General features: G+C 39.1%; 1 protein-coding gene across 11 annotated transcripts in view; it reads right to left on the reverse strand.

The window, feature by feature from the left end:
* Positions 1-12,269, reverse strand: part of CFAP20DC (CFAP20 domain containing) — a 225,505-nt gene that overhangs the window by 35,777 nt on the left and 177,459 nt on the right. For all 11 annotated transcript variants that reach the window (XM_087431264.1, XM_087431260.1, XM_087431255.1 and 8 more), the window contains one exon: positions 11,943-12,004. In XM_087431264.1, the coding sequence (XP_087287390.1) occupies positions 11,943-12,004 (62 nt within the window). The remainder of the gene's footprint in view (positions 1-11,942; positions 12,005-12,269) is intronic.

Genomic DNA, 12,269 nt, shown 5'->3' on the forward strand with positions numbered 1-12,269 from the left:
AGAGGGGAAATGTACAAAACATGCTGAATTCTGGTAAAAGTCTTCACAGTATATATAAAACATAATTTGAACCCTAATCATATCTAGGATTCAAGCCCTGGGCATGCCATATTAGTATATTTATTTGCCCTTGGGTTAGCTACAAGTACTTAGACAGAAAATGTAATATTCTTCTCCCTTACAAGTTTCATTGTACCTAATTACATAAAGCCATCATTGGTGAGCTGAGAGAAGATAATATGAAACAACTCAAGCCTTACATTAGGTTTTGAATATCAAGATGTTAGAATAAAAACCATTCAAATGCATTATAGAAATTTCATTCTGAAAATTCTTGGCAATGCCAGTCCATCATTGTCAAATTAACTAAAAGTGTGCTATTCAAATCCCAAACTTATTTATATAAAAATGTAAACCTCTTAAAAAGTTTTGCTTTGTGATAAATACTTGTAGTAATATAAAATAAAACAAGCAATTCATCTTATTTCTTGCTATGACTCAGAGCACTCAATTCAAATTTGAACTATCCACTATATGTGGGAAAATATAGTGGTTTTATTCGTAAGTACTCCATGATCTCAACTACAAAACTAAAAACCTGCAATGAAAATATGAAGACAAATCAGTGGCATCCATGAAGTATTTCAATGGAAATGGCTGTTAGAAGATGATAATTTCTTGTTGCAAGTGATTTAAATGCGCAAAGAAAAAGTACATGTTGTGTTAGTGTGCTTAAAACATAATTAAAATTTGTATTACAAATGCTAGTTTAGGAAAGAATTGATTTTAAAAGCTAATGATATTTCCTGTAAGGTCATTGTTGTGGTATTTTAGATGGTACTTTTTTTCTAATTTGAAAGCTACATATTTTAATAGAGAATGGTCCAAAATGTTTTTAAGGTCAAACTGGAAATATGTTGATGATTTAAAAATGCAAGCAAAGTGCTTTATTATATTATACTACCAGAGTGTTATTGTAGTCTAAAAACATCATTAAATCAGCACAAACCTGCACTTATCATTTCCTGCACATTTTTCACACGGAGCTGCCTTCTGACTGTGAGTAATCTGTTAATCTGCTCTTCGCCTCACAATCCGTCAAAGTGACAGATTCATTCCTTCTCTAATACATAATATCTTCATTTACTGTATGCTTTGCTGCAACTTTCTTTTTTGCTGGCACTGAAATTTAGAAAAGCAAAAGCAAATTTAGAGAACGTCACCTGGTGGTTGTTCTTGTTTGTTTCCATTTCTTCCATTATTCCAGGAGGAGAAACTAAAACTTTTCTGGACTCTTAATGTGAGTTAATAGTGTTTCCAAAATGAAGGCAATTTCAGGTTTCAATAAAAGTGTTGTTAAAGAGGTCGGAAGAGGGCCAATGGAAAAACACAACGTAAGTGTACCCTTCACCAGTCAAAACACTGACCGTAACGGAATCTTTTTCCAATGCTAATGGCCAATGAAGAGATTCTCACCCTTCACCCCCATCCCAAGATGTAAGAAAAATATTTCATAAAAAAAAAGAAAAATCCAGTAGTTTAGGGATGAACTGCCCCCCAACAAAAGACAAGGCTTCATTAGTGTAAACACCACTGCTTAATTGATAGCCGCATTGTGATTTTATTTAAGCCGAAACCTTCATTTTTATCATCATGTTGACTGACCTCAGGCCAGGCCAGATCTCAGGTTTCTTGTTCATTGCTATTTTGATAATACAAATGGTTCTGCTGTTTAAAAATTGTTCACTATTAATTCAACAGAAGACACTTTCCTCTCCTTTTTTGCTTTGATTCAGTTGCTTCTTACTCTACAAATTCTGCAAATAAAGAGAATTAAGGACTGAAAAATATGAGAATATGTAAAATTCTAGCTAGTTTAATCTTAAATAAGAGATAAAGCACATCATCTACAAATCACCATTTGGCTTCACTTGTTACTGAGCCAAGTGTTCACATAATAAAATGAAGGTCACTATTTTTAACCTCAAAAGTCAAAAACAAAGAAGTTGTTTACAACAAAATATGAGAAGCTGCCTTCTAACCAGTCTTGTTTTAGCACAAATATAATTTCTTTCCATGCGTACACCCAACACCCAACAGTGTCTTCTTGTCCTGAGCACTAAATTGCATCTGATTTGTCTTAATGGATGGCAAGGGAGCTAAAGGCTTTTAAAAATCAATGGACAAGAAAGAGTCAATAGAACAATAATGTTAGTGTTAATTCAATCAAATCAGCTAAAAGTGTTCCTCCTTCAAGTCATTTTAAACAGGCTGGACGTTTGACCTGTACGGTATTTATTATACCGAGTCGGTTTGTATGTGGTAATGAACAGCCTAATATGAAGCTGTAAACTCTCGTAAACATAGTACTGTATATTGCTAGAGTGAAAAATTATGTGTTTTAACTTCAATCAATTTCAAAATGTAATGTTTTGCATTAACAAGAGAATTACAGGGAAGAAGTAAAACCAACCGCCAACAAAAGCGGAATCTGTGAGCAGGCACAGGTTTGGAAAGGCTGCGGTTTCTCCATGCCAGGCTCAGTACCTGCTTACACGCCCCTCGGCACCTTTCCTAAAACACTCACACGCTGCCTTGATGACACGCAGCGTGGACTTGCCTGTGCTGGGAGGGCGCAAGCTCGCCGAGAGCACGTTCAAGTCATCTCTCCATGGTGCTCTGTACATAGCAGGTGCTTCAAAAATACTCATTGAACGTTGCTGAGAGCGTGAACTGCAATACCCTTTCAATCATTTTGTGCTGCAGTGGTTCTTTGTTTAAACGACAAGGGAAGCCATCCTGCATTAGGTTACAAAACGAATGATGAGGCAGTGAGTCTACAGATGTGACTGGCTGTGGCCATTTAACCATAATTACAGTCTTCCATGTCTTAGGGTCACGTCATGACCCTGCACCTCAGCCTGTGTTTCTCTCCCTCCACCTCAGACAGAATAGAGGCGAATGTTATAAATTGAAATTAGTACTATGAGTTTTTAAATGTTCTCATTACTCTAGAAGGACAAGCTGAATCTTTTAATTAAAAGCTGAAACTGTAAAACATTAGAATGGTAAATAATTGCTTTGGTAATTACCTTCTTTACACTAGATTCTGGGCCAAAGGTAATCTGAGTTCACCATCTGGATGGATAGCAGTGACTGGGTAATCATGGGAGCTCCACATTCTGCTAGTTAAAAATGTTAAGATTCTTCACAGATCCACCATTTTGGACACAGAAGCTTTAGGAAGGTGGGGAAGAAGATGCAATATGTTGTTCTGAAACTCTCATGGAAATGGGTTTCATGAATATGTAATGCTCGAAAATGTGACGATAACTAAAATATTGATTAGTATTGCCCCAGCCCTGACAGCTTAAGATTCTCTCATGGAGAGCAACTGAAAAAGTAGGAGGCTCAGGTTGAAGTGCTATGTCCAAGTGGCCTAAGAATGACCTGGTCGGAGTGCAGACAGACGTCTCAACTGAATAAACAGGAGGGTGAGGTCAGCTGATGCTCAGGGAGGCAGGGCCGGAATGAACAAGCGGAGAGAGTGAAGAAAAGGAAATAATGGTCAGGAGGGCAGGGGTGGTACTGAGTCTTCTGGGGTGACGGCTACTTAGGGCCTGGGACAGGGTAATTGGAGCAGGTGTGCAATCTGAGCACACTGGCTCTGGCAGAATAAACGATCAGAACCAGGACTGAAAGTGGCCTGGGCAGGCCAAATGCCAAGAGCAGAGGAGGAAGGAGAAGTGATGGGGCAGGGGACCTCCAGCAGCCCAACTCTGCCTATTCATATTGGATTGCCGGTGAATTGTTGGGTCCTCTGGAACCCAATGGGAATGGTGCCCCCTGGGGTTGTGCAAGGTGTGATCAGAGGTTCAGAGTGGTCAGAGGTGAAAAGCAGGATGATTTTGAGGGGATTCAGTTTGCTACCAGGGGTGCCTTTAGCTCAGGCTTTCTCTGGGACAGGACAGGACTGGAGAAGGTAGAGAAGCCATTCTGAGCCTGGCCTTTGCTTCAGACTGGGGAGGAAAGGGGCCCAGCAGAGTTTCTCTGTACCGGGTGTTTTTAAATTCTGTTGTAAAGGTTAGAGCAGTGCATTGCACTGCACTAAGGACCTCTCCAGGTGCAGAAGGGGCAGGGGGTCAGTTGAGTTTAAGAGGGCACCAGCACCACAGGCTCAGGCCGCCCCCCCATATATACACATACACATAGATGTATACATATATATATTCATTTTTGTGAGGTGAGATTCAATGACTTCAACACATATTTCTTGAGTATTTCCTTTGTGCTTGTCACTGATTGAGGAGCTAGGGATACAGTGAGAGAGAGAAAGTCCCAACGCTCATGCAGTTTACATTCTAGCCTATTCTGGGGGTGTGTGTGCGTAGACAATAAGCAAACAAGCAAGAAAATATCAGGCAGTAAGAAGACCTATGGTGAAAACAAAAAAGATAATATAATAAGGCTGACCGGGGCTACTTTAGTTGGATGCTAAGAAAGGGCCCCTCTGAGAAGATGACACTGAGGTGGAGATCTGAATGACAAGAGGAGGCTGCTATGTCCTTTCTAGGGTAAGGGAACTCCAGGCAGAGGGGCCATCTCATGCAAAGTTCTTAAGGTGGAACCAAGCCTGGAGTGTCTGAGAAAAAGAGAGGACCATGGCGTTTGATACACAGCGAGCAAGGCGCACACGGTCTGACAGGTGGGCATCCAGGGTGAGGAGCGTGATTTGATGCTATGAGCAGTGGGAAACCTCTGGGAGGTTTCACATGGGGGAATGCCTGGGTCCAGTTGAGGTATAACAACACCACTCTGGTTGCTGAGTAGAGAACAGATTACAGGGGCCAAAGGAGCAGAGAAAGCAGGTAGGAAGCTATGATATTTGTCCAGGTGAGAGATGATGGCAATTTGGGCTAGGAGTGTAGCAGTGAAGAGAGGGCAGTGGCTGGATCTGGCACATACTATGGTTGGAGGGAGCACCAGTACAACTTGTTGAGGCTGGACATGGGGTGAGTTAGAGACAGAAACCAGAGATCACTCTTGGTTTCTGGCTTGAGCAAAAGGGGTATGATGGTGGCATTTTCTGAGATGGGGAAGACTGAAGAAAGAACAGATGTGTAGAGGGAGAGAAAACTAAGTTATGTTTTGAATGTTTGCATTTGAGGTGCATTAGATATCCAAGCGGACATGTGTTAAGTTGGCAGTTTGGATCGATGAGTCTGACATTCAGGGGAGGGTCAGGACTGGAGATAAAACTTTGAGAGTCATTGGAATACAGAAGGCATTGGAAGCTATTATTAAATAGCTTATATAAATAATACACATTATATTATACATTAAAGATTAGGACCATTCTAATAGTTACCAGTGTCTATGGATCTCTGGTTTTGCAGGGAGTGAAATATGCATGGAAATTAGATTTAGATTCTGTCTAAACAAGGGCCTCTCATAAAAACACGATTTTATCCTGGTTGTGAAGAAAGCAATACCATTGTCCTCCTATTTTCAGAAAAGGGAAGGGCAATTCTTGCAATGATGTAGGAAGAAATTTGAAATTTAACTGATTAACATTCAGGATGAAGTCTTTCATTTCTCCATGAAATGTATCCGGGCATACCTCTACCCTCCCTCCCTCAGCTCAAATGCTGATGGAGCTCCACCCAAGCCAGGCATGTGCTGAACTCCACAGAGAGGAGAGAGCAACACGACCCTGCCTGGGGAACTAGGAGAACTGCCGTGTCTTCAGTCAAGGAGCTTGAACCAGACCCAAGGGTTCTGAGTACGGAAAATCACTCCCCTCAAATGAGCAGGTGGGAATTTGTGCGAACGGGATCGTGAAATGAGAGGCAGCCATATCGACAGCTTTTCCTAGTTAAAGCTAACAAGAGAAATGATGCAAGTAAAAAGTGATGCCTTTGGTTTTACAAAACAAATCATTAAGATTTAATGCAAAAATATAGATATTAGAAAACAATGACAACACTACACTTAGAGAAATGAATTGTTTGCATAGTTAATCAGGAAATCCTCTATTGTGCTTTGGTCTGAAGGAGGAATATTTGTTAAAAATCCAACTTACTTGTTTTAAAATGATTCAAATTTAAACATTTGAAGAGGAACATGACATGCAAGTTCTGCATTTGATTTTATTTATTGGGGCCGGCCCCGTGGCTTAGCAGTTAAGTGCGGGTGCTCCGCTACTGGCGGCCCGGGTTCGGATCCTGGGCGCGCACCGATGCACCGCTTCTTCGGCCATGCTGAGGTCGCGTCCCACATACAGCAACTAGAAGGATGTGCAACTATGACATACAACTATCTACTGGGGCTTTGGGGGAAAAAAAAAGGAGGATTGGCAATAGATGTTAGCTCAGAGCCGGTCTTCCTCAGCAAAAAGAGGAGGATTAGCATGGATGTTAGCTCAGGGCTGATCTTCCTCACAAAAAAAATATAAATAAATAATTCTATTTATTTAAACATTTTCTCTTGATGTGGGGAGAAGGGAACTCTCATACACTGCTGGTAGGAGTGCAAACTGGTGCAGCCACTAAGGAAAACAGTAAGGAGATTTCTCAAAAAATTAAGGATAGAACTACCATACGATCCAGCTATTCCACTGCTGGGTATTTGTCCAAAGAACATGAAAACAACAATGTGCAAAGATACATGCATTGCTGTGTTCATTGCAGCATTATTCACAATAGCCAAGACTTGGAAGCAACCTAAGTGCCCATCAAGGGACGAATGGTTAAAGAAGATGTGGTATATATACACAATGGAATACTACTCAGCCATAAGTAACGATGAAATCCAGCCATTTGTGACGACATGGATGGTCATTGAGGGTATTATGCTAAGCAAAATAAGTCAGAGGGAGAAGGTCAAATACCATATGATCTCACTCATAAGTAGAAGATAAAAACAACAAACACCTAGAGACAGAGATTGGATTGGTGGTTACCAGAGGGGAAGGGGGGAGGGAGAAGGGCAAAAGGGAAGATTAGGCACATGTGTGTGGTGATGGATGGTAATTAGTATTCAGGTGGTGAACATGATGTAATCTATGCAGAAATAGAAGTATAATGACGTACACCTGAAATTTATACAATGTTATAAACCAATGTTACTGCAATAAAAAAAAGTTAAAAAAAAAGAAAATGAATAACTGAAATTACAACTAACATTTTTAAGTTAATTTTTTAAAGAGTTTATTGTTGTTGATGTTTTTCAATCTGACTAAGACCATAAAAAAATAGTCTTATTTGTGATTTAAAAAAAAAAATTTTTTTTCTCTTTTTTGTTTTGCAGCAGCGAAAGCTTAAGCAATAGAGGAGAAGCCCATTGGGCTGAGTCCCAACAACTAGAGAGAAAAGAAAAATGAAGCCACTGTGATCAGTCCAGAGTAGTGTTTGTGGGTTACGATGACAGGCCAGCTTGCCTCAGTCAAGGCAGCTGAGCCAGCGTGAACTGAGGTCGGTGGTTATTAATCATTTGTCAAAGTCTGCAGGGCTTTATCAGATAATTATAGTTATAAGTATGTTTATATCACACAAACACGTGGCAAAGCTGCAAAGGATTCAAGACCTAACACAATCTGCAATGACATTTAAAAAACTGCAGATAAGTGATAAGTCATAAAGCAAACACTTTAGAAAACCATGCCATTCGTTACTGTTCGGGCATTCTAGAATTATTTTCTATATCGTTTATTTCCATAAACATTTAGAACCTTACAGAGCCTTTGACTACATTCCCTCCTCCCCCCAATTTTCCAATGAGTTGTAAAAATAGCAAGTATAATCATCACGTGAAAGACTGGTTATCGACTCCATCCATATAAGCAGACAACCAGAATGTAACCACAGCTTATTTTATAAAACCTATTCCTGAGCAAAAATATCTTGAGCCGTTCTGAAGAATCTACATAAACCTATAAATAGATGTGCCTAAGGGACAGCTCTAAACCCCACAAACCAATAGACGGCATTTTAAAACAAATGACTTAAGGCCGCAAACAGCATTCATTTTACTCTGTTGGCAGTGTGTAAGTTTACATGCTGGAAACATTTCTCAACATGAATGAACTGTGAAATTGTTTCCTCCTACCCAACACTCCTCTAAATTGCATTAGATTATGTTAGCCATTTCTGCACCTTGTCATAGAGGCTGTCAGTGCCCCAGGAGGCAGTGTGGGTGAACACTGGAGGCAAGGGCCCCAGCATCTGAGATGCTGCCTAAATATCAGTCAGTATGTTAGGCAAAAAATAAGGGAAAACATCACACCCACGCCTAACAATGCAGGGGAAATGGCTTTGTTGCAAACCTAGACACACAGGGGAATATGATGAAGCGAACTATGTGTATTTCAATTTCCAGATTATAAACTTCTCAGGAAATGATTACCATTGTATCCCACCTCCAATCAATGTCAAGCATTGCCCTATGAATGCAAGTGAATTCTTTTACTCTGAGGAAAACAATATGTGAATATATGCAGTGTTTTAGCTATTTTCATCCTAGAGTCAACTCTTCAAACCCAAATTTGCCTGCTTTGTGGATTGCATACTATTTACTCTCTTTACCTTTAACCATAAACACATAAAACTAAGAAGGTAATTATGGTGCAGAAACAAAAATCTTTTCAGAATAAAATGTAAATGAAAGACTCTGGGGATACTGGTTGTTCTGTTACATTAATGAAGCTAATTGAAAGTTGACTCTCTAAATATGTACGTACGTGGGTATGAGTATACATAATTTTATAATCTTAGGTTCTTAGGTCTCGGGAGTAGCTGCAGATATTTCACTGAAGCTAATGTGGCCATTTCACCTCCCAAAGGGCGCCATCATGCTCTCTTCTGTATGAACCTGCATATACACCCCCACCACTTTTGTGTTACTCTGATCACAACCACATTTAATTCAGGATATCAAGAGCCTACTTGCTTCTCTTGTATTGTTCAGAGCCTCTGTATGCCAAACTATTAATCCAGGATTCAGGTTAGATGCTCGTTTATCTAAGGGGGCAGACTTAGAGACTTATCTTTTCCTTTCATATATTTTTTTCATATGCATTATCAGTATCTTTTAACTTTAAAGTTCTGTATTTTAGGGTCTAACGCATGAGACACTATTTGTAAGAAATATAATAAATACAAATCTTAAGAATCATAGCTCTCAATTTTAAGTTAAATTACGCGTATTACATGATTCAATTTATTCCATTTTTTTTTTAATATTTTTATTTTTATTTATTTATTTTTTCCCCCAAAGCCCCAGGAGATAGTTGTATGTCATAGGTGCACATCCTTCTAGTTGCTGTATGTGGGACGCGGCCTCAGCATGGCCGGAGAAGCGGTGCGTCGGTGTGCGCCCGGGATCTGAACCCGGGCCGCCAGCAGCGGAGCGCACGCACCTAACCGCCAAGCCACCGGGCCGGCCCCAATTTATTCCATTTTTATGTGATGATCTATGCTGATCTCATAATTTTATCATTTTCTTTATTTATGGCCCAATAATGCCCTTCTGCCAATTCTCCAAGCTATTGGATTTATGAGCCAAGAGCCAAGCCACATAATCTGCAGGTTTTCTGAACAGCTATACAATAATTTTCTAGGAAACTGCTGGATAACTTGCTGACAAATGGGATTGGGGGCATTTTATTTTTTGCTTTAGAATTTGGCTTTTTATTTTATTATGTAAAAATGTAAATTAATTTTTCCTAAATGAGTGAACATTTAATTGGTTAAGTAAAATAAGCTATCTGTTTAGTTGGTGAATTTTCTTATATTCTATCTTTGGAAATCAAATTTTAAAAGAGCTATTTAAAGCCACATACTACCACATCTAAATGTTAATTAATTAATTAATTAATCCAATATTATGAGGTATGTTTTCTATATAGGGCAGTGTTCCCTCCAATAGTGGAACTGGTTTTCATATGTAAAGTCTGTAATGAGTCTCATTACTGTTACAGAATCATAAAGCTGGAAGTGACCTCAGAGAGCATGTAACTCAATTCCTTTCCTTTACACATGAGGGTGTTCATATAATTAGATGAGGTCTGGACAGATTGAGTGGCTTGCCTGAGATCATATACTGGGGTGAGTAGCAGAATTAAGATGAGAATTAGGTCCCCTTTCTCCGTTTATTGAAACAAAAGCCTCCACTTTCTAACATATCTTACCATTACTTTCATTTGTTCAGACTGCAAATTCTGACTTGGTTCTAATGTGGACTTGAAAGTTTACTCATATGTAGATAAAAATAGTTTGTTGGTTAAATCTAGAGGAGCTGCAAGATTGCAAAGAGACATATTCACATATCAAGAGAGAACTGATTTTAGGAATGTTAAAACACCTTTTTATATACACTGAAATTATAATCTTAATTTTGAACTCCTTATTATATCTATTTATGATAGTGACAATTCCCCCTACTAGATAACATGAAAGAATGATCAGATCAAGTGCATAGACCAGGAACACTTAGAAGAGATTACTAATAAAGAACATTTGCTCTACCTACGTCATGAATATTCTGGGCCCCATTGAAAGTCCTATAAACCATGTAGGTGGTCTCCTGGCAGCCACGCTAGTTTTACATGGCTTGGTTGGTTGTTCACTGCTGACTGGACCAGAAGTGAATACTTGGCCCAAGCTAGGCCAATCACATTCTGTCTCCTGGAAAGCAGGAATTGGGATTCAGACATAACCTGTCAGCCTCGGCATGTACTTTGCACTATAATATATAAACCCAAGCTGTCAGACAGCCATATGTGACTGGGAACCAGAGAAAGCTGATGTTTAGAGAGAAGAATGGAGGAGACAGGAGGAAGCAAGCAGAGATGGAGCGAGGATACTGCCTGGCTGCCTCTCAGCCTTCCAGTTCCTAGTTTCAGGCCCCTCCTGAGGCCTGGCTACCCTCAGGTTCCAGGATACAGTCCTGTATTCTTATTTAACAAATCCCTCCTGTCCCTCCCTCCCTCTCTCTGTTTCCCCCACTTTTAATACTAAGTTGTTTTTGATGTGCAGCAAACGAGTCTTAATTCAGACACTGTGTAACAGATACCACACCCTGGAGCCAGAGCTACAATGCTATTGTTGGTGTTTTGGTCCATTCCACGGGACAGCGGACAACCCACAGACCAGGTGAGAGAGCTTGATAATGAGATGCATTCCAATAACTAAGATCCTGTGGGTGGAGCTCAAGATAGACTGATTTTCAATTAATTCCTAGTATTTAATAAATAGTAATAAAGTGATACTGAAAGCCATATAACACTACTTATATTTCAAAACTCAAATTCAGATTTGCTTGTCTCTAATGAGCCTAAAATAATGAGGTTTTTCTATATTGACAAATGACTCCCATGTCAACGACATGTGTGGAAATGATGAAATAATTTTGAGACTATGAACTTCTGAATTTATAAAAAAAGAGAATGGCTATTTGAATTCATATAAGTATCTTGATAAATTTAAAGGCACCAAGTCATGCAAAAAAAGATTCATGCCTACAATGTACTAAACATCAAATTATCTATTAAAATGAAATATCTATGCAAATAAAATAATACTGAAGAAATTAACACTTAAAGAGAGAGCTTGCTATGTGCCAGGAACTGTGCTAAGAATTTTTCAGGTATTAATTCATATGATCCTTCCCAAAATACTATGAGGTAATTATTATGCCTGAATTACTTTGAGTTAAATGACTTGATCCAAGTCCCACAGGCAGAGGTGCTATTAAACCTAGGTAGACTGTTAACTACTACATCATAGACTAAATAAGAAAAGCAGACTGAACTAGAATTTCTAAAGAAAAGAACTTTGGAAGCTCTTTGGAAGTTTTGGAAAACAATTTCATGAAACCAAGAAAAATGCAAAATCTTCTAAATAATCTTTTTTTAAAAAAAAATTTAGATTATTAATGATTCTTACCGGGGGTTAGAAGGAGAAGGTGGATTCATTTCCTTCTGATAGTGACGACCCTGGTTGACAGGCTGTAAAAGACAAAACATTTGTGAGGTACTAATCAGCAGAATGCTCCTTACATTTGCTTCCATATACATTCTCATTACTGTAACTTTTTCCTGAGAATCAGCAACAAGGGGCTGGTTTATTTTACAGAAGAGTCAAAGGCTGTTTTGGAGATCCAGCAAATAACAAAGTGGTATATATGAGAAAACAGGTTATTTTAATGGCCAGTCACTGGACTAAATGGCATCTATGGTGTAATTAAAGTTCATGTGTGGAATCCTCCTCCTT

The sequence above is a fragment of the Ceratotherium simum genome, chromosome 5 (genome assembly GCF_057802395.1).
Source record: "Ceratotherium simum simum isolate JZ-2026a chromosome 5, ASM5780239v1, whole genome shotgun sequence".
NCBI classification, from domain to species: domain Eukaryota; kingdom Metazoa; phylum Chordata; class Mammalia; order Perissodactyla; family Rhinocerotidae; genus Ceratotherium; species Ceratotherium simum.